The sequence below is a fragment of the Saccopteryx bilineata genome, chromosome 7 (genome assembly GCF_036850765.1).
Source record: "Saccopteryx bilineata isolate mSacBil1 chromosome 7, mSacBil1_pri_phased_curated, whole genome shotgun sequence".
Classification (NCBI taxonomy): Eukaryota; Metazoa; Chordata; class Mammalia; order Chiroptera; family Emballonuridae; genus Saccopteryx; species Saccopteryx bilineata.
In genome coordinates, this window is record NC_089496.1 from 6,509,473 (window position 1) to 6,533,928 (window position 24,456).

The 24,456-nt window shown below is 33.5% G+C and overlaps 1 protein-coding gene across 1 annotated transcript in view; it reads left to right on the forward strand.

The window, feature by feature from the left end:
• The window catches only part of PCLO (piccolo presynaptic cytomatrix protein), a 479,118-nt gene extending 456,160 nt beyond the window's left edge, over positions 1-22,958 (forward strand). The window contains exons 23-25 of the mRNA XM_066239334.1: positions 17,945-18,079; positions 18,492-18,637; positions 20,977-22,958. Of these exons, the coding sequence (XP_066095431.1) occupies positions 17,945-18,079; positions 18,492-18,637; positions 20,977-21,117 (422 nt within the window). The 3' untranslated portion in view covers positions 21,118-22,958. The remainder of the gene's footprint in view (positions 1-17,944; positions 18,080-18,491; positions 18,638-20,976) is intronic.
• The last annotated feature ends 1,498 nt before the right edge of the window (positions 22,959-24,456 follow it).

Consider the following 24,456-nt stretch of genomic DNA (forward strand, 5'->3'; position numbering starts at 1 on the left):
ATAGGCTAAGGCAGTGGTTCTCAAAGTGTGCGCCCTAGAAGATTTCCAGGTGTTCCCTATGGTATTCCAGAGAAATATGTGCCTGTTGGGGACCAAAAAACTAACAGGGTTTTTGGAGTTTAGATTTTTGGACAGAGGTGTGGGGAATTAACTGTAAACTGACAGTTTGCCCAAACCTCCACATCACTTGCCTGATTAGGTTGCAAAAGGCTGTTAAGCTGTGGTGCTGGATTGTTTACACTACCCCCCATATTCCCCAGAAAGACTGGAGGCAAGTTTCTTCTATCTTTTGTTTGGTGTAAAGTTAAGATGATATGTATGGTGGGGGTTTTCTGCACTCAACACAATTAAGAGTAAAAAGAGAGGAATTCTTTAATGTATTGACAAGGAAATGAGAGTTTGCCTTTCAAATAGATGCCCAAACATTGAAGAAATCACTAGGACACATCAGGCTTATGTTTCTCAAAAACACAAGAATGAAAAAACACGTTCATGCTGGGACCTGCTGAATTTACTAAATCTTACTAAGAATATATCTATATATATAAAAAGATAACTTTTTTAGTCTTTTTTTTAATCCCTCTTTATACAAATTCTAAAAAGCATAACAAAAAATGTAACATAAAATGTTTTTTAATGTCAGAATAAATTTAATTTTGTCATATTTATTTTATTTAATTACCATAAAAGCAAAAGCACACTTGGACCTTATATTTTTTCTTTAATATATTACTTAATTATTATAACATATTTCTCAGATATTTGTATATAGTGCGCCTACAACTATTTGTAGAATTTTAAATGTGCCCCGACTTCAAAAAGTTTGAGAACCACTAGTGTAAGGAAACACAGGTGAAGAAGTTCAAGCGTTTTTCTACTGGGACAAAGCGAGGTAAGACTAGTGAAGAGGAAAACTGGAGAGGCAACAGAAAATATCTAGCATAAGTGGGTTGAGAATAAACACTTGGGGTGGAATTCCAGTTCGTTCTTTTGTTTGGCATGGCAGTTAAGTTCTTTTGTTTGGCATGGCAGTTAAGGACAGTGGAAGTAAAGTGATACCTGGAAAAAGTAGGATTGAGGAAGAGTTGTATAGAATGGATCAATAAATATTCCTAGATATTACATTAGTAGGAAGTGAGATAACAAAGAACCTGTGGAAACTGTAAAGAGTGGCAAAATTCATCCCAGAACTAAGAAAAAGAAATGATGTATTTAACTTCGTGGGCCAGTGGAAACATTTGATTTCCATAATGTGTTTAACCCTCATTTTACGCCTCAAGTAGTATTCACAGGTTCATTCATGGAGAAGTTCCGTGGCTGCCTGGTCACCATCCACTCCTGTAAGAAGCTAGAGGTTGTTCTCTCATGAATTGGTAGTCTCACTGTTACAGACAATTTTTTCCTCAAGGAGCTCCCATTATACTACATATTATCTGGTTTTATTTTTTTAAGTTCATTATGTGGTGATGCTCCGGTTCCTCTGTATTCAGAGAATATACATAGACCCACTCCCCTTCCTCCATTCCCAAACCGGTAATCTGCCTGCTTTTAGGAGGTCAAGATAACTCGATCTTTTTTTGTTCACACTCGATGGGAGACTAGCCAAGGCCAGTGAACTTCGGAAGCCAGTCTTGACTTCCTTAGATTGACGAGTCTCCAGAAGAGAATGCCGTAACCCCTTTATCTCCTATTTCACTCGTCCTGGGGTTTGTTTTCCTAAGGTTGTTGACAGTTATTTCAAAACTCCAGACATTTTGAATGTAATGTTCATTTAGGTTTTTAGTGTTTCTTCTCTGATAGCGAAAGTTCTTTTTGGTTTCTGCTTGTTTCTTTGTCTCGTACAAGATAATAGGAGGCTTTCAATTAAAATTAAAAAAAAATTAAATAAAGGTCTAGTTATTTTCAGACACTGTAAAATGAATGCTAAGAAGTGTGTACCAAAGGACAAAAAATGCCCAAAACATCGGAGATCAATCAGAAAATTCTATTTTTTCTTTCTAAAATTATGTTCTTTCTGGCTTTGTCTCAGAAAGAAAGGATTTATTTATATCACAATACAGAGAGAATGTGCAGACTTGTCCTACTTTCAAAGAACTCTTAAATCATATTAGGGCATAATGCCTGCCTTATTGTACAAAATATCTTCTTGAATCTGGGTTATTTCAAATAAAGGTTTTAATGAAAAGCTTACAGAACTCTTCTCCCTTAGAAAAAAGTTTAATGAAACATAACAAAATGCCTCCTCCCTCAGTACCACTCAGCTCTGGGACATGAAAAGTATTCAGATGTTAACTGCATAGCTTTGAATAATAGAGGCTAGGAAAAATATGTAAACAGAAAATCAAATTAATAAAGTGACATACAAGCATTTATTTTGGGTGAAACTGTACGTTTGGGGAAAAAATCCAAAAATATCTCAATATGGTGGTCTTAGCTCAGTTTAATGGAAAGAGTATGGGCTTTTGAGTCAGACTTGCTAAATCATTTCCTTCAGAGCTAGGTGGAAATGATACCTGCCTTGTAGAGAAAATGTACAAATTCATTAATTGAATATCTAATATATACTAGGTGTCTTTTCTTTTTCTTTGAAACTTTATTTAATTATATGTTTATTCACTTATTTATTTATTGAAGAGAGTTCATTTTAAGTTCACTTTGATCTGACTTCAATGCTGGCTTTGCTTAATAGCTATATGGAAATGAATATGTTGTTTAAGCTCAATATGCATGTTTGGCTGATACTAAAATCAGGCAAATGAGAGAATTATATTGAGTTTAGGGAAATAATCAATGCAAAGTTCTTTGTTCTTTTTAAGTGGTCAATTCATATCCTTTTCTTCTCTCTCTCCATCCTTCTTTCTAGGTATATCACCTCTGTATACTTGCTTTTATTCAAACATCACTATGTTAACTTTTATTTCATCTTTCTTTATCTTCTGTTTTTTTTCTTGTTCTGTTCTATTTTTTTGTCAACTCCCATTGCCACTCATATATACATACACGTTTACTGTTTGTTCTATAAGCCTCTATATTCATTCTAATGAGATTGCTGATTAAATCTTTTCCTCTGTCTCTGGAGTTCAGTATGAAATATATAATGTACATTTGAATGTTTGGTAAAATTCACTAGTGAAGCCATCATTTCTTGCACATTTACTTTTTGGGAGGATTTTGTTAGTATTGATTGGTCTATTTAGATTTTCCAGTTCTTCATAATTCAGTCTAGAGAGGTCATATATTTTTAAGAACTTGGTATTTTGAATTTGGTGGTGTATAGCCTTTCATAGTATTTTTGTATAGTCCTTTCAATTTTTGTGGTATCTGTTGTAATTTTTACATTTTCATTTTTTATTTTGTTTATTTGAATCTCTTTTCTTTTTTATTTAATGAGTCTAGCCAGAGGCTTGTCAGTTTTATTAATCTTTTCAAAGCCAGTTCTGTCACAATTGAATTTTTCTATTGTCTTTTGTTCTCTATTTCATTTAATCCTCCTCTAACTTTTGTTATTTCCTTCTTTCTATTGACTGAGTCTTTTTTCCTTGTTCTTTAAGGTGATGTTATTTGAGATTTTGCTTAGTTCTTGAGATAGACTTGTAATGATATGAACTTTCATCTTATTACTGCTTTTGCTGCATCCTATAATGGTTTTTGTAATTGAATTGATTAGAGTGACATCAGTTACAAAATTATATAGGTTTTAGATGTACAATTCTATAATTCATCATCTGTACTTTGCACTGTGTGTTCACCACCCAAAGTTAAGTCTCCTTTCATCACTATTTATTCCCCCTTTTCTCTCTTCTCCCTATCCTCAACCCCTTTCCCTATTGTTATCACTCTACTATTGTCTGTGTCTATAAATTTTTTTTGCTAATCCCTTCACCTTTTCCACCCAGCCCCCAACTCCCTCCCCTCTGACAGCTGTCAGTCTGTTCTCTGTGTTTGTGAGTCCGCTAGGCATATTTGCAATGAGGTAAAAAGGTAAGGATAAATAAGGCAGAGTCCTTGTACTTTAAAGGCCATAGAGTAAAATATATAAAGTACCTGGAAAACAGGTTTTTAAATAAATTGAATGCATTGGTGTTACCATTCAAGTAAATTGTAACTACCTATATGTAACCAGTCAAGAAGTATAGGTTCATAAATCAATGCTTCGGAAAGAAAATGGGTAAACATTTCCTTTTGATTGTACCTGGTCTTTTGAAGACAACTCCCCACAAATTTTGAGGACCCTCCATATCCCAAGTTCCCTCTCCTCAACCCAAGCATGTACCTAAATTTGGCACACAAAAACTATTGCATAATAGATAATTACATTTTTGACAATAACTTTCAGGCTGTTTTGCTAGAAATATCTAATCTAGCTATATGACTTTTATAAAATTAGTCAACTAAAAATTTAGTCTCTTTTCTTTAAAGTGAAATTAAAATACCTCTGTCTATTTCACGTTTTGAGGAAAAATGAAATGACAAAAATTTACATTATTTCAAAAGTTATTTAATTGATATTCATCATTCATAATATCATAATACTATTCACTTGTGTTAAACAATAATCTTGAAGGCCAAAAATGTTTTGGTTTTTTTTCAGAAAGGGATAATTCAGCCATTTACTAGCCAGAAAAAGACCAGTGAGACATTCAGTCTGAGCCACCAGCAGCAGGGCTGCTGTCTTAGGACTAAAAAGGGCTCTTTCATACAATGAGTTTGGGAAAGAAAAAATTTAAGTTGTTTTGAAAAACTTTACATTGCCCATACATAAAGGGGGTGGGAGAAGGTGAAGCCAGCTGGGCTAGTTCTGCATAGGTTCAGAGTCCATAATGAAAAAGTTGTTGCTCTTTTGGATTGGTATGGGCAACAGTCCAGAAAGTTCATGTGTATATGCAGGATGAGATGGTGTCTGGTGGTCAGCCACTCTCTGAAGATGATAGTGGAAATTAATTTCTACTTAAACTGGGAAGTTAATTCAGAGTTTCAACATACACTCAGGAATGTAAGCAGTCTTTTGTTTTGCCCTGCAGTTGTTAACTGATTAAATATTCTTGTCTCTTTCTGTCACCCTGCAGCCTGCTGCAATTTAATTTAGGACATCTGAGAATTTTCTTTTTGTCACTTGGTTACCGATGAGTGTATACTTAAACTTTGAAAGAGTAGAGATTTATATTTATTGAAATATATATATATATTTGTAGTTAAGTTTCATTTTTCTCTTGAAAACAAAATTTATTAAATTATACTGTAAAGAAATTATTTATATCTGATCACAAAGCATTTAACAAATCATGCCTTAGGAACTCTCTAACTCTTTATTAATGGTATGTGTTAGTAAAAAGTGCTGGATCCAAGCACTTATAGTCATCTGTGAGATACAGAGATAGAAATTATAATAAAGCTAGCTGCACGGGGTCAATTTCATTGGAAGAGCAAGCTAATTTATCAAGAGTCAACTTCTTGAGATCTTATAGTGAGTATACCAGGAATGGAATTTAATATACTATAAAATGAAAAAGGCTAGTTCCATTAGTGCTTCCTCCTTCAAATATCACATTATCAGGATTAACCTTCAGAAACTAATTCTTTACTCCTTCTATTTAGTCCTACCTGTAAAGTGCTCTATACAAGTTAAGAACCTTCACCCAGCAAACATGTTCTGAGAATTAAGTTAACACATATAAGTGGATTCAATACAGCCCCTGGCAAAAAATGGTATACTAGGAGATGAAATTTAATATAAATAAGATTGCCAGATTTATTAAGAGATCTAGTAGCTTTCCTTCCTACTCAAAGACATAGTGTAAATAACGGGAAAGTACTAATTACAGAAAATTATTGAGTGCCACAGCCAAATTATTGAGCATTACTTGGAACTTTTTGGGGGAAAAAAGATATAATTTCAGCATGGAAAGTAAAATTATTATAGATTCTAGGGTAGGGTTAATATGCCTGGTTGGAAATTATAGAGAAAGATTAGTGAATAGAACAAATTAAAATGAGCTCATTTCCTTTCTGTAATATGCTCAGCAATGTAGAAAAAGACCTTTTTTTCTTATTCGCCATTGGAAATTTCTATTTTTTTTAAATAATTTTATTTTTTTTAATGGGGCAACATCAATAAATCAGGATACATATATTCAAAGATAACAATTCCAGGTTATCTTGTCGTTCAATTATGTTGCATACTCATCACCCAAAGTCAGATTGTCCTCTGTCATCTTCTATCTAGTTTTCTTTGTGTCCCTCCCCCTCCCCCTTTCCCTCTCCCTTTCCCCCTCCCCCCAACCACCACACTCTTATCAATATCTCTTAGTTTCACTTTTATGTCCCACCTACGTATGGAATAATGCAGTTCCTGGTTTTTTCTGATTTACTTATTTCGCTTCGTATCATGTTAACAAGATCCCTCCATTTTGCTGTAAATGATTCGATGTCATCATTTCTTATGGCTGAGTAGTATTCCATAGTGTATATGTGCCACATCTTCTTTATCCAGTCATCTATTGATGGGCTTTTAGGTTGTTTCCATGTCCTGGCCACTGTGAACAATGCTGCAATAAACAAGGGGCTGCATGTGTCTTTACGTATCAATGTTTCTGAGTTTTTGGGGTATATACCCAGTGGAGGGATTGCTGGGTCATAAGGTAGTTCTATTTTCAGTTTTTTGAGGAACCACCATACTTTCTTCCATAATGGTAGTACTACTTTACATTCCCACCAACAGTGGATGAGGGTTCATTTTTCTCCACAGCCTCTCCAACATTTGCTATTACCTGTCTTGTTAATAATAGCTAATATTAAATGGCACTAAACTGAAGGCTTTCCCCCTTAAATCAGGAACAAGACAGGGTTGTCCACTCTCTCCACTCTTATTTAATGTGGTACTAGAGGTTCTAGCCAGAGCAATCAGACAAGACAAAGAAATAAAAGGCATCCATATCGGAAAAGAAGAAGTAAAGGTATTACTTTTTGCAGATGATATGATCCTATACATCGAAAACCCCAAAGAATCCACAAAAAGACTACTAGAAACAATAAGCCAATACAGTAAGGTCACAGGATACAAAATTAACATACAGAAGTCAATAGCTTTTCTATATGCCAACAATGAAACAATTGAGAACGAACTCAAAAGAATAATCCCCTTCACGATTGCAAGAAAAAAAATAAAATACTTAGGAATAAACATAACAAAGAATGTAAAGGACTTATATAATGAAAACTATAAACCATTGTTAAGGGAAGTCGAAAAAGATATAATGAGATGGAAGAATATACCTTGTTCTTGGTTAGGAAGAATAAATATAATCAAGATGGCTATATTACCCAAATCAATATACAAATTTAATGCAATTCCCATCAAACTTCCAATGACATTTTTTAAAGAAATAGAGCAAAAAATCATCAGATTTATATGGAACTATAAAAAACCCCGAATAGCCAAAGCAATCCTAAAGAAAAAGAACGAAGCTGGGGGCATTACAATACCTGACTTTAAACTCTATTATAGGGCCATGACAATCAAAACAGCATGGTATTGGCAGAAAAATAGACACTCAGACCAATGGAACAGAATAGAAAGTCCAGAAATAAAACCACATATATATAGTCAAATAATTTTTGATAAAGGGGCCAACAACACACAATGGAGAAAAGAAAGCCTCTTCAATAAATGGTGCTGGGAAAACTGGAAAGCCACATGCAAAAGAATGAAACTGGACTACAGTTTGTCCTCGTGTACTAAAATTAACTCAAAATGGATCAAAGATCTAAACATAAGACCTGAAACAATTAAGTACATAGAAGAAGACATAGGTACTCAACTCATGGACCTGGGTTTTAAAGAGCATTTTATGAATTTGACTCCACAGGCAAGAGAAGTGAAGGCAAAAATTAATGAATGGGACTACATCAGACTAAGAAGTTTTTGCTCAGCAAGAGAAACTGATAACAAAATAAACAGAAAGCCAACTAAATGGGAAATGATATTTTCAAACAACAGCTCAGATAAGGGCCTAATATCAAAAATATACAAAGAACTCACAAAACTCAACAACAAACAAACAAACAATCCAATAAAAAAATGGGAAGAGGATATGAACAGACACTTCTCCCAGGAAGAAATACAAATGGCCAACAGATACATGAAAAGATGCTCATCTTCGTTAGCTATTAGAGAAATGCAAATCAAAACTGCAATGAGATACCACCTCACATCTGTTAGATTAGCTATTATTAACAAGACAGGTAATAGCAAATGTTGGAGAGGCTGTGGAGAAAAAGGAAATTTCTATTTTAAAAGTATTGACTTATGTAATGAAATAGTTTTCATTTGTTTTTTGTTTAGTTTGTTACTTGAATAAATTGAACAATTAAATTAGTAGTATAGATATGCTTACTAGGTGTAAACTCTCAGTTACTCCTAGAAATGATCTTCCATTACATCAGATGTTGAGAAATAAATAGAATTTATGCTTATTTAATAATTACTATTTCAGGCAATGTGCTAACAATTTATTTTTATTATGCTAGCATTTAAAAAATTATTCAGATCTGAAACTGATAGAAACAATTAAAAGGAAGAGAAAGAAAGGGAATACCTTCTACACAAGGGAATATGGTTCACTACTTTGTCTACTGACAGTATTAGGACACGATTAAGACTTTCTGTAATGACTGGGATTAAAACCCCTGAGTAAACAACAAAATGACTTAGAACAGAAGATGTTTAGTGGAGGGCCAGGACCAAATAATATTCAGATAATATCAGAATATATTTCAAAATTTATTATACCATCAAGCTGAAAGAGATATCATAAAAGTCTGTAAATAATCTTATTACATATTTTTACTTTATAAGATAAGAAATGCAAAGCAGAGATCTTTAAGAGTGGCCCGCCATCTCACATGGCTAGAAGCCATAACACCTGATTTTGAAAATCCATCTTACCTGACCAGGTGGTGGCGCAGTGGATAGAGCGTCAGACTGGGATGCGGAGGACCCAGGTTTGAGACCCTGAGGTCTCCAGCTTGAGCGCGGGCTCATCTGGTTTGAGCAAAGCTCACCAACTTGGACCCAAGCTCGCTGGCTTGAGCAAGGGGTTCTCTGTCTGCTGAAGGCCCACAGTCAAGGCACATATGAGAAAGCAATCAATGAACAACTAAGGTGTCGCAACAAAAAACTGATGATTGATGCTTCTCATCTCTCTCCATTCCTGTCTGTCTGTCCCTATCTATCCCTCTCTCTGATTCTCTCTCTGTCAAAAAAAAGAAAAAGAAAAAGAAAATCCATCTTAATCTCTTACTAGATTTTTTTAGATTTGCAATGAGTGATAAGCACTAGATAGCAGATGATGAAGTGATAGACTATCAGGGCTAAATATACCCCTTACCTAACACCAGTTCATTAGCTAGCCACAGGAACCTGCGGCACTGATACATAGTATTTATTTGCAAATACAAAAAAATATGTGTTAAAGAGAATTTTATTCACTCCATTGCTTTCTTCCTTACATAGACATTCCTTTTACTAAGTACTGTTTTTTCCTTCTTTTCCACATTTTATTTACTACTTCTAAAGAGATTTCTTGCCTAAAATGGTGTACGTTGGCAACCTCTCTGCCCAGGTTGCAATAGATTTCTAAGCATTCTGAATGTAGACTTCAGTTTATACTATGTCAAGTGTTACTGAACAAATAATGTAAATAAGAAATATTTTCTTAATCAGTAGTAACATTTTAAATCACTTTGTATGTTTAAGCCAATTCCATGTAGAACCTCATATAATATTTAAGACAGTATTTATTGCTATTTTGTTGTTTAATATTAATAACCTGCATAATGGACCTAATGTGTATGTGTAGATAGTAACTTCCAGCTATTCTTTAAAATCCTAAAAGAATTTCTTTTTATGCCTTCTCTGCTTTCTAAGGTCCTATTTGTAGATAAAATAAAATAGTAACATAGCCCACTGAAAATCCTTTTATTTTGGTAATATTTTTATAAGTGAATATCTCTATGAATGAGTAATATTTTTAAAATATTATCCATAAGAAAACATAAGGTGTTTATAAGAGAACAGAGCCCTCACTAGGCCACTTAACAATTTACCAAGTTACTTAGAGCACCCAAATCACTGTTTTCTTATCTGTAAAATGGGGATTATACCAACCTTATTTCTTGTTGTATAATATTGATTTTGTTTTGCTAATTGTAATGTTTTTTTAAAATGCTACTTTCTAAAATATAAATTAGATATATGAAAATATAAATATATATAAGTATGAGTATAAATGTGTGCATATAGATATGGCATACACACATTTTTTGAGACCAACCCAGTAGGCATGTCCCTTTCTTCTTTTGGTATAATGTTAAAGGACAACTTGGAACATTTTTTCAGACAGGAGAAATTTATCAAGAACTTCATAAGTATCACACTGTGAAGTATGTAAATTTAACCTTTGGAAAAAAAGCAGGCAATGTGATGACTTGAGAACTTTAATTAGCAAGTTTCTAATTTCACCTTTCTTCCCAAGTAAGAAAGTGGAAAACAACAATAAATTTCATATGCATGTTGGGAGTTTTAAGGCCTATAAAAAAGGAATATAACCTGTAAAAGTGAATTTCTCCCTGAAAATTTTGTCTTGCTATTTTATTTCATCATTCTCCTTGGTGTGTTCAGTTCTGTTCACAATTGTTCCAAATACTGGGAGTTTTTCTTGACTCCCTCCTTACCATGTTAAAATCCTTTTTTATCCTCCCATCCCAGGTAGGGTTTGAGAGATGGAGCAGTAGTTCTACTTGCTTCTCTCTGACTTTGGAGGAAAGAAAGGTTTCCAAGCATGTCAGTGTGACTTTTCTGGGGCTCCCGCTCTCGCTGCTCGTTCTCTTCTCTGCGGTGGGGACGTAGTAATCATTCTCAAAGTATGAGCAATGCGTCATTCTTTTCTTGGCAAGAATTTGTGACATACAATGTGGTCAAAATTGCTGCTAAGCTGTACCTACCCAGAATCCATCTGCCTTTTCATTCCTAGACATCACTTTTTTAGGATTTCTGGCAAGAGACTGTAGCCTATTCTTGTTTGGTTGCTACTAGTTAACACTTTTCTTTTACTCCCTCCATTCCATTTTCTAGATATTAAAGAAAGGAGATTCTAAGATCTGTCCTATTTTCTCATTTTTTACATTGAAGATTCTTTATATAGACCTGTAAAGATCTTTAAAATAAAACAGATTGATTTAAATGTCTTGTTTATATATACTTACAATTGTCCCTCGCCATACTGTGGTTTCCTTTTCGCTGTCTCACTGTATTGCTGATTTTTAAATAGTATATATCTAATTTTGTATCACCGATTTTTCACTATATCACAGGTTTTATGTAGGTTTAAGAGTGTAGAAAGTTTTTAAGAGCATAGGAAGTGTTTATAAGAATGTGGGAAAGGTTAGTAACGGTGTGAGAAAGGTTTATAAGAGTGTGGGGAGGGTTTATAAAGCCCTAAAATATATATAAATAATAAAATAAATATAAGGTTGCTACTTCACAGATTTTCGCCTATCATGTGGAGGTTCTGGAGCCTGTGACAGATGAGGAACCACTGTATTTGAAATGATTACGAAACCAAAACCAGATACTCACAAGTTCAAAAAAATATATCACATCATATATTCAGCTTTTATCAAAAAATATAAACAAGCCTGACCTGTGGTGGCGCAGTGGATAAAGCGTTGACCTGGAAATGCTGAGGTTGCTGGTTCGAAACCCTGGGCTTGCCTGGTCAAGGCACATATGGGAGTTGATGCTTCCAGCTCCTCCCCCCGTCTCTCTCTCCTCTCTTTCTCTCTCTCTCTCTGTCTCTCTCTCTTTCCTTCTCTCTCTCCTCTCTAAAATGAATAAATAAAATTAAAAAAATAAAATAAAAAATATAAACAGCCTGACCAGGCAGTGGCACAGTGAATAGAGCATCGGACTGGGATGCAGAAGACACAGGTTTGAAACACTGGCTTGAGTGTAGGCTTACCCGGCTTGAGTACTGGCTCACTACCTTGAGTGTGGGGTTGCTGGCTTGAGCATGGGATCACAGACATGACCCCCCATGGTTGCTGACATGAGCTAAAGGTCGCTGACTTGAAGCCCAAGGTCAATGGCTTGAGCAAGGGGTCACTCATTCTGCTATAGCCCTCCACTCAAGGTACATATGAGAAAGCAATCAATGAGCAACTAAGCAGACTAAGGAGCTGCAACGAAGAATTGATGCTTCTCATCTCTCCTTCCTGTCTGTCTGTCCCTATGTATCCCTCTGTCTCTGTCACACACACACACACACACACACACACACACACAAATATATATATATATAACACAAAATGTAAGCTAACAGAATTTAGTGTTTGTTCATGACACTAAAATGTTTATACCAAATCATTAAGAAGAGAGTAGTGTCATGGTTAAGAAGCCACATGTCATTAATAAATAATAATATTGAGGCCACATGTCATTGACTAAATTCATCCTTGGTTTTATCTATTTTGTTGATACCATTCCAAGTACCAAAATTTTGACTCATTTTTTTTCCTACTATTTTTCTATTCTCTACTTCATTAATTTTAATGTCTATCGTTTTGATTATGATTACCTTCCTTGTTCTGTTTTCTTTCCTTTCTTTTGTTTTACTTTGCTGTACTTTTTCTTTTTTCCAGCTTTTGAAGTTGAAAGTTTATATAATTTGTATTTTTTTAAAAATTGTTAATAGAATGTTTATAGATATGTATTTTCATCAGATCATTGCTTTAAGTAATATATATAGGGGTTAAAGCTATTGGTTTTCCTCTATCATTACTATAACTCATAGATTCTGATACATAATGTTTTCATTATCACTATTTTTTAGAACTTTGTATTTTCTCATTGTATTTTGCCACTCACACAAGAATGGTTTAATAAAAGGCTTTGTGTGTGTGTGTGATCAGACAATGTTTATAATAGCTTCATTTAATAGAAATTATGATGTCTTCTTTGTGATTCCATACATATTCAACTTTGTAATTCAATGCATGTTCCACATAAAATTGAGAAAAAGATGTATTTTCTATTATCAAGGTGTAGTATTTAGTAGATATCCATGAGGCTGCTCTATTTTGATGTGGCCTCTGACTTATTTATGACATGGCCTGTGTTGTGCTACAAATATTGTATTAAAGTCTTTACTATAGTTTTCTTTATTCTGCCCTACATCTTCTACATCTTTACATCTTGTTTTGTATTGCAGCTTTAAGTGGTGCATAGATATTCATAATCATTGTATTATCATTATAATTTATGTATTTTTAGAATTATAGTATTATAGAATATATACTATAGAATTATTAGTACTATAGAATGCCCTTTTTGTGTCTTGTTTATTGCATTTTTCCCTGAATGCTATTGTTTGATAATAAGAACTCAACCTCTACTCTCTTATTATTTCCATATGCCTGACATGTTTATAATTTATGTATTTTTGTCTGTTTGAAACAAATTAATTTTAGTATAGACTTAAGCTTTGCTTTGAGTCAGTCTGAAAATCTTTTATTTTATTCAGTGAGAGGAATGAAGGCAGAAAGATACTCCTCCATGAGCCCAAACTGGGATCCACCTAGCAAGCCCAGTAGGAGGTGATGCTCTGCCCATCTGGGGCATTGCTCCATTGCTCAGCAACCAAGCTCTTCTTATCACCTGAAACAGAGGCCATGGAGCCATCCTCAGTGCCCTGGACCAACTTGCGCCAATCGAACCATGGCTGCAGGAAGGGAAAAGAGGGGAAAAAAAAGAGAGAGAGAGTAGTGAGACGGGTAAGGGTAGAGAAGCAGATAGGCACTTCTCCTGTGTGCTCTGACCAGGAATTGAACCTGGGAAATCCACAAGCCAGGCCAATGCTCAACTACTGAGCCAACTGGCCAGGTCCTGAAATTTTTTTATTAAATAAGCTAAATATATTCATGTGTATTGATATGATAGATATGTTTGATTGCAACTTGGAATTTTGTTTTTTTTTAAATTATTGTGTATATCATGTTATATAAGGTCTACCGGAAAGTTCTGTCCATTTCTATCACAAGTTTTGACATGTAAGCACATGTTTATTTTGCGCATGTGTGCCTCTCTATTTTTATCACTTAATGTATACATACTGATGTAGCAAAATAACTAAAACAAAGTTGATTCACATTAGTCTTATGTGTGAAGCCATAGTGTATCCATAGCCATGGGTACTGATAAAGTTCATTTACACCAATGTAATTTTTACGAACTTCAACAAGGAAGAAATGCTACAGAAGCATGTCTGTCACATCCACCATATTTCCCGGACTTAGCACCCTCTGACTATCACTTGTTTTTGTCCTTACAAAATTTTTTGAAGGGCAAAAAATTCAAAAATGAAGAAGATATCAAACAAGCACTGGTTCAATTTTTCTCATCAAAAGATAAAACATTTTCAAAAATGAGATATACAAATTGCCCTCATGCTGGCAAGAAATCATTAATAATAATGGCAATTATATTATTTAATAAAGTTTATTGACAGTAAGAAAAACTTGTATTTTGTTTTATTCCAAAAACGGACAGAACTTTCTGGTAGACCTTATATTTATTGTATTTTCCTATCTGCTATTTTACTTCTTAAAAATTTCTTTTGATGAAATGCATTCTCTCATTATTTCTCAGAGAATTAACCTTTATACAGTATTCCTGAGTTCTTTTATGCTTAGAATTATAGAGTTGACAGTTGAAAGACAGTTTAACCTGACCTGTGGTGGTGCAGTGGATGAAGTGTTAACCTGGAACACTGAAGCCTCTGGTTCGAATCCCTGGGCTTGCCTGGTCAAGGCACATACAGGAGCAACTACTATGAGTAGATGCTTCCCATTTCTCTCTGCTCTTTCTAACTCTTCCTCTTCTTCTCTCTCTTCAAAAATCAATAAAATCTAAAAAAAAGAAGTTTAGCTGTACCTAAAATCCTTGACTTGTACCTTATTTCCTTGAAAGTAAAGTTAATATCCAAGTACTGTGAGCTACCCGTTATCATTGAGTGCTGAACTGTTATAATTTAACTATATTTTGAAGATTTATGTTTCAATTTATAAAACATATAAAGGACAGCTTTGTTTATTTTTGGACCTTCATATTACTTTTTTGGCAGAAGGAAGAGTATAGAATAAATAACGGTATTGATAGTTATTTTTTCCACATTTCAAGGTACATCTAGATATAAAGATCTAAATCAATGTAACCAAAAATTTAATCCAAGAAAGAAATACATCAAAACAAGTATATCCCAAAAGTGTGGCAAAATTAAATCAAAATAATTAAAGCTATAATTTAATTTTTTTTTAACATTTGTGCATGTAATTCTTTTGTTTAGCTTCATCTCAAAGATTACTCAGCTATAGTCTCTAATAGTCCTTCTCAGAGCATGGCTTGGAAACCCCTGTGTTTTTCTAAGATTGTTTAAGTGCCTCCATCAGGTCAAAATTATTATTATTTTTGACAGACTAAGATATTCTTTTCTTTTTTATTGTGTTGCCATTTTTATTGATAATGCAAAATCAGAAAACTTCTAATGACTTTAGCACAAATGAAGGCAATGGCACCAAACTGTACTAACAGTCACTGTATTTAATTTAAGTATTTTTTTTTTTTACCATCATACACTTACTAAGGGGAAAAATTGCCAATTGCGCTTAAGGATATTTCTGGTTAAGAAGTTAAAAATTGTGATAAGCCTAGACCCTTAAATACATGTCTTCCTGATACTCTGTGTGATGAAATGGGAGATAGAAAGCAATTCTGCTGCATACGAAAATACGACGGTTGACTTGAGGGAATATATTTGCTCAACTTTTTGAGTTGCAGGCTAAACTAACTTTTTAAAAATTTTTATAAGAAATATCAGTTTTACTTGAAAGTATATCTGATAGATGAATTCTGCTATTCTCAAAAATTACCAAAGTGAACTTGTCACTCTGAAGAAACAATTGACAATTGTTGTTAATGATAGAAGTCAGCTCTTAAGTAAAAATAGAATTTTAGAAAACCTGTGTCTGCCTCCCTCAGCTTGACAACATCTCAGTATTCAAAGACTTTTTGATTATATTGATGATGATATTTACAAATATGCTTTTAATATTGTATGAAATATGTCAACATTTTGAGGACCTGCATAACTCAGTGAATTGATATTTTCCAAAATGAACAATATATGATGTTACCAATTCAATCACAGTTAAAAGACCCATTCAAAAGTGCAAGATATACTGATACAGTTTACGGTAATAGTTCAAAAAGGGCATTGTTACAGTTTGAGATTCCACATAGCCATTAATCTTTAAGAAGCTACTACTTATAAAGTTTTAATATATTATCAAAGATAGTCCAAAATTATTTAAAGATATTAAAATACTTCTCTCTTTCCAACTATACATCTATATATTTGTGAGACTAGACTTTATTTTAACTAAAACAATGTATTGAATAGATTTAATATAGTAAAATGTGTGAGAATCCAGCAGTCCTCTATTAATCAAAAAATTAATGAAACTTTAAAAAGTATAAAACAGCATTGCTCACTATTTTTTTTTCATTTTGGAAAATATGGGTATTTTTATTAAATATTTATGCATATATTATTGTCATTTTAACTAAATCAATAAATGCATTTTATATTTAAATTAAAAATTTTAAATTATGATATTGATAGCTATAATCTACACATAAAAAAGTTATTTGATCACTCTCCATTTTTAAGAGTATGAAGAGTTTTTGAGACCAATATGTTTAAGAATAAGAGATCTATATTTATTTTTAAAGATTTTCAATAAATTTCTACTGTTTTAAAGGTAAAAACCAAATTCCTAATGTGGCACCACTTAGCAATGTGTTATAATAACAAGAACATTTATTTAATTCCTCAGGCTTATGATATTACTTTTGTAAACACATTTTACTTTGTTAATTCTTTCTTATCCTTCTGGTTTCAATTCAAGCAGCACTTCCTCAGTCTCTCCTGGAAACATGCTATGGTGCTTTATAAACTTTTCTTTCTAATTTTCAATTTATTGATAAAAATATTTCATTATGAATTGTTTTTTCAACAGACAGAAAAACCATAAAACCATTAAGCATGTGTGTTTTGGCTCACTGTTGGATCCGTTCTTCTTAACAGAGTGCTTATCACAGAGTGGGGTGGGAAATAAATTTTTTGTTGGTGAATGAATGCCTGAATGAATGTATAAATAGATAGAGAAAAGGGTTAATGAATTGATAATATGACCTACCAGGCATAACTTCTTTAATAATATAAAGATCCACAATAAATATTGGAAAGAAATACATCTGATTCATTTAGATAAGTCATTGTATTTTCCCATATGCATTTTTATTAGTGTCTTTTTGTTCACTATTTCTTTTATAAAGAAAATAGAAAGGAAGGAGAAATAACATACAATGACATTTAGTTGTGGTATCATTCTTGAACAAGTCTGGTAATGAGCAATTATTGACAAACAACTTCTTGTATTTCATATGACATTAATTTTTATGAATTATATTAGAATCCCTTTTTTTTTAAATGTATTTCTGTCTTCCTATAGTCTCATCTATTACCTCTTTTGGCCTAAAAATCTGTAGTTGAGTAATATGTATCTATTTGAATGTCCACCATACCTCCCTTTTTACTTGCTTATCATTATGCTTTACATACTTTGTTGTGATCATATGATTTTTCAGTCTCCCATGAGACCTTTCATTCGTTAAGGGCTTAGATCTTTTTTTTCATCTATGTATCCACAGGATGCAATAAGGTATTTAGCACTCAATAAACACTCAATGAATGATTGTATGAGTGAATTATTCAACTATATATTTAATAAATATTATATATTTCTTAACAGTTTTTTAAATTTTTTTCAGTTAAAACTCAGGTAATGGGAGAAATCAAGATTGCATTGAAGAAGGAAATGAAGACAGATGGTGAACAACTAATAGTTGAAATTCTGCAGTGCAGAAATATCACCTACAAATTTAAATCTCCTGATCATTTACCAGGTATCTGATTTTATGATAATGAGCAATATGGTATATCTAAGAATTCTTTAGGCATAGGTACTAAATATTTTGAAAAACATGAACTAAAATTTGAGCTGTACAAATATATCCAAAAAATGTGAAATAAGAATTAATACCTGTTATATAAAATAAGTTGATATTTTACTAGCTTTTAGCTGGATTTCTGAACTCATTACCTTGGTGATATATTTATTATACAACCAGAAAATAAATTTAAAATGCTAAGAAAATTGGTGTATCTTTTAATCCCTTTATATTGTCTGAAATGAATTGAACACAATCTGCCCGCTTTGTATAAATTGTAGGAGAGCTCTTAGTATACAATTATAATGCTTTCAATAGGACATTGTATGACTAATGGACACTTAACAAGATGAATTCTTACTTTCAGATTTATATGTGAAAATATATGTGATGAACATTTCTACCCAAAAAAAAGTGATCAAGAAAAAAACAAGAGTATGTAGACATGATCGAGAGCCTTCATTCAATGAAACTTTTAGATTCAGCCTAAGTCCTGCTGGACATTCTCTTCAGGTAATTCTGTATTATAAAGTTACTATTTAAGCACTTTTATTCATACAGTATTTTTTTTCCATTCAACTATTCAGTATTTATAAACGGATCATATACTATGTTACATATTACACGTTAATGAATTCTTTTTTTGTTTTTTTCTGAAGTTGGAAACAGGGAGGCAGTCAGACAGACTCCTGCATGTGCCCGACTGGGATCCACCTGGCATGCCCACCAGGGGGCGATGATCTGCCCATCTGGGGCATTGCTCTATTGCAACCAGAGCCATACTAGCGCCTGAGGCAGAGGCCATAGAGCCATCCTCAGCACCCGGGCCAACCTTGCTCCAATGGAGCCTTGGCTGCGGGAGGGGAAGAGAGAGATAGAGAGGAAGGAGAGGGGGAGGGGTCAAGAAGCAGATGGGTGCTTCTCCTGTGTGCCCTGGCCGGGAATCAAACCCAGGACTCCTGTATGCCCAGCTGATGCTCTATCACTGAGCCAACTGGCCAGGGCCAAATGAATTCTTAAAGACATCTTTCCAGGGGCCCTTTACGATTCCACAGCCCACTCACCCCATCCAATTCACTACCAAGTCTTCTCTATCCAGTCATTTATTTTATGGAAAATTATTTCCATACTCGATGCCACTAATCCCCTTTGGGTTCTCATCTTTGTTACTCAAGTCATTTCAGCGCTGTACTTGGCCTACTTGCCAAAACTGCCTTACCCTTTTAATTCATTTCACCATACTGATGGCTGGCCTGTCTTTTTAAAACACTGGCCAGGTTACATTAAAGCCCCTCAATCAATGACTCTTTTGAATCCTCTAAGGTGAGTTCTAATGGTATTAATTTAATCTCATCTCCTTGTATACCTTTCCAGACACTATTTCAGTCACAGCAGAATCTTTTTAATTATATTAAGCCTTCAATCCTTTACTCATATTTTTTTCTCACCTCCAATAAGCCCTTCTCAATCTCTCTTCCTCCATCACAGTACTCCACATCTTTTAATGTAAACTCAGCCCTTTACTTATGAACCTAGATGTAATTCATCATACCTTACTTATATAACATTTTGCTTATCTTATTAAACAACCAATCTCTACCTGCCTTGTACAATAATTTATAGACGTCCCTGTCATTGCTTGTATACAATCAGCTTCTCTAGGTCAGGGCCTGATTTTCAATATTCTTTGTTCCACAGCCTAATACAATGCTTGTACATAGTGTGTCTTAGGTAGATGAAGAGATAAAGAATAAAAGAGGAAAAAGGAGGAGGAAAGTAAGAGATAAAAAAATATGGGAAGAGAGGACCATGGTACAGGCACTTAAAATAAAATCATGCAGTAGAGACACATATAAGAGATATTACAAAGCAAAAAGTATATTGAGAGAATTAACTTACATTAGAGTGAAAGAGTTAAAGGAGATCAGAGTTTGTGTGAAAAAAGTCTCATTTACAGAGATAAAGTAGTTGGAGAAAAGACTGAGAAAGATCACAAATTTATTGAAATGTGATACATTTGATAAGATAGGCAGAATCCAAGGGAAAATATACAATGCCATTTGAAATACCAAAACCAGAGACCAAAAAGGATAGTCATAACTAGAAATGTAGATTTTGAAGTCAGAATCATAAAAGTAAATTTTTAACCAAGAGCAACGAGAATTCTGAAATGAGAGAGAATTGTCGAGGGTTAATAGTTAGCTCTACTTAATGTTTTCTATCTTTCAACTGTTTTCTAAAAGAAAAAAAATTTTTGAGTCTGAAATTCCCTGGAATTGTAACTAGTAAAAGTCTTTCACATGACAAGAAACTGTTTTGGAAATGTATACCCTAATAAACTCACCAGTAAATTCAATGACAGAAAAAAATCAGTGTATGTTCTTTTTACCTTGTGAACTCATTTTTTTATGTTTATTTTATTGACTTTAAAGAGAGGAAGGGAGAGAGCAAGAGAGAGAACTCATTTGTTTACTTAGCACTCAAATAGTTTTATATTTGAGCTATTTCATTAACTTGTAAAATGTACCTGGCAAAGTTTTATTTGTTTTGTTTCTTCGTAAAACTTTCCATCAGTTTAAGCATAAGCCTAGTTAGAACTAGCTGGGAATACAAGTCCTATCTGGAATTCTCATATCCTTCAGGTTGCATCTTTTCCTCTGGGAAATGTTGATGTGAATTAATTAATATTATGCAAATCATTTGAGGAGATTCTTGTTAGTTCACTTATAAGTATGCCTGCTACTTCAGCTCCCTCACCCTTTCTTGATTGTGTGATTTATTTGATGATAAAATGTTATTAAAAGAAGTTGTAAAATACACACATGTATCTTTAATTTTGGCTCTTTTTCTAGATTTTACTTTTCTCCAATGGAGGGAAATTTATGAAAAAGACCTTGATTGGTGAAGCCTGTATCTGGCTTGACAAAGTGGATCTCAGAAAAAGAATAGTCAACTGGCACAAACTTTTGGCTAGTCCTACTCAAACCCATTGAAGAAACGTATCTGCTCAGGGTATTGAAACTGCACTAAATAATCTCAAATCAAGATTATAGATGGACACTATTGTACTAAGCTATGTTTTCAGGTGTAAACATGAGATGAGAAACAACAGGCAAAAACATCCTTAAAGCCTTGAGAATGTGTTGTTGTGGAACACAGAAAGAAACACAAATCAAAAAGTTTTATGTATCGAAAGCCAAAAAAAGGAACTCTGAGACTGGATTTTTTGCAGCTGTCAAAACAGTGAGAAAAACTGTGATTACTTAATGCAGAAATCTTTGAGCAGAGTTGAGCTAGAGCAAAAGACAGAAGTTCAAAGGTAAAATGTTTCTAATGCAGACAGAAGAAATCCTTTATGCAAAATGAATCTTGGTTGAATGGAAGGAACTAATGTAACAAATCTGTTTTCAAAAGTCCAAAGCGTTTTTTTCTACAACTTCTCTGACAACTTCCTGTTTTGAGTTTCCTATATAGGATATACCTACAATATGTGTCCAAGACTGGAAGTAAGGTAGTTGTGTTAATAGGAAAAAGAGAACTGAAAATGTAGAAATTCTGGCTTTTAGACCATATTGTACAGGTTTTCTCTGTGTCTATATGTTAGAGGGGTGAACAACACCAATTTTGGAATCCATGTTGTAAAAGCACATTTGTATAATTTGAAATAATGTGAAGATAATACTAAATAGAAATGGATTACCTTTATCTAGAAATAAAGCCAAGACTGGCTAAAAAAGAATACTGCACCACAAAATTTGGGACCGTGGTTGAAAATAAAATCTTCATAATTTACCCTTAAACCAAGACATTTTCGATCTACATACCAAAAGACAGATCGAATTGGTATGTTCCAGGAAGCATGATAATTTGTCCTTTGTGGATTTGCAAATGAAAATATTATCCCACATATTTCATTTCTCTTGAATGATGTATTGACAGAACGAAAAGTCTTCCTCTGGCAAACAAATTATATTAATCTGTAACATTGATTAATTAAACTGGTGTCATTTTGTGGTGTTTCATAACTTTTTTCCATAACACATCAACTGATTATACAATGAAAACCCTGATACCAGACTCAAATTCTCTCTCTGCTTCATTTTCTTCCTTTATTGACAATATCACAGTAATCAAGTTCACCTATGTTGGGAAAATATATGAAAAGTCAACATTATCTTGAGGTTAAAACATAATTTGAGCTGTTTTAATAGTATAGAATAAAAGGACCAATGTCTAAGTCATTAAAATGAAGCATCTTCATCTCCATCAATGAACAACATTAACAAAGAAAGTAACAAAAAGTTGTAGAAACACACTCAACTGGGATTAAAAACCTGGCTTTTCAGGTCTTTATTCTGCCACTAACTGTGTCACCTTGCACATGTCAGTTAAGCTCACTTTTCCTCAGTGTTCTTATTTATGAGATATAAAAGTAAATTACATATTCCTAGCCTTCCTAAGGGGATGTTAGAATGATCAAACTAAATGGTTTATGAGAGAAAATGAAAGCACATTTCCAAGTATAGTTTTATATTCATAAATGAGGAATAGTTATTATGCAGCTTTTTATTTTTCAAATTTTATATGCAGAAAGCATCCTCCTACCCAGGAGCACACATTAAGAGCTGTATATTATCTCTAAAACTTTTTTCTTTAAAATATTAATTTTCATTTAACCTGAAAAAATGGTGAAGAGATAAATTAAAATTATTTGCAAATTGAGTTATTGTAAATTAAAGAAATTTTACTGAGTTTATTCTCTTCCCATATCCTACCCAAAAATTAAACTGCTTTTCTGAACATTCTGCGTTTAAAAGCTGCTTCTGTATGAAGGATGAGGCTTCAGTGGGTTTAGAGAAACCATCTCCAAATACATTGTTTGGATATTGAATCTCCTCATTTTTAAAGAAAAACATACTTTAAATTTGTGAGGAATTTATTAACTGTAAAACATTAAAAAAATAAAATATTTTCTAATAAATCCCAGGTTATATATCTTTATTATATTCATGGGAAAACTATGAATTCCCTCTTCCTCAGTCTAAGAAAGATAATAGTCATTTATTCTCCCTCCATTTATTATCCTTCCCCCCCTAAAAATACCATGTCATTTACCATTGATATTTCTTTAAAATGAGCATTCAGGGAAGGGATCACTAAAGAATTGATATTGCTAAGATTTTATTTTTAGAGACAACTGTATGTGTTGATGGTTGCCATGGATATTTCCAGCAGAGGTTAGCACTTTAGTAACTGATAATTGGGGAAGAAAAGGGTTCAGAAAGACCTCCTTCTGACATAAAAGGCTCTGCTATTTTCCCTTAAAGGGAACTCTGGCTCACCTTAGGGCCCTCTTCTACAGTCAGGTACATCCAGAGGTATGTGTGAGGGATTGTATAACCAATTAGTTTACTTCATTCCAGTTGCAGTTTCTTTTAGAATAATGCAAATGAAGGTGCCACCAAAACAAAGTTCGTCCCTTGGTAGCTATTTGGCCTATAAGAGTAGGAGTCTTTGATTCTAGCTGCCGCTCTGTTACAAGGAACTGGTGATGAGACCAGGTCAATCGAGAAAGTTAACAACAGAACTTCTTTCTGCACCAGCATCCCCCTTTAGAGAGCATAAGATCCTGCCAAGTGTGCCAGGTGTGCAGCTAACCAGACTCCTAGGTTGTACTGGAATTATTCTATGCAACACTGATCCTTACACGAATGCACTTCTAAATGATGTTGAACCCTTCTAACAACAAAACTATTTCTTTTTTAATTACAAATAGGGCTCTTGGTGTTTTTTACTTTTTTGTATAGATTACAGCACATGATTCTCCACTTTTATTTTGTTTTGTTTTATTGGAATTAGCTTTTTTATCCTGATAATGGAAAACTTTGTAATATCAAAATAACATGTGATTAGTCCAGTTACAGCTCTTATATCTTGAAAAGCGTCTTAATTTTTCCCAGTTTTGTTGAGTCATCAAAGATGGAAGTTGCTTCTTGGTTTAAAATTTGGTCCTCAATACCTTTCAGCTATAGAAGCAAAAGCACACAGAGTGAATTTTCACAAAAGACAGGGATTCACAGAATGGTCATTGCAGACATAGAAAATATTAGTTGTAAAAGTTAGCATTTTCCCTAACTTAATAATTAAGATAAAGGAGATTTTTGATGACTCTAAATTCTTTATTTACCATATCAATTTAAAAGAGCAGTATCCATGACTAAGGGGCAGTGATAGCGTTGCTCCTTAATGTTGCCCATATTGTAATTACTCATACTAAATCAATGCATATTTTTGGCATATCAGTGGAATTAATTTTGTGGACCACACACATT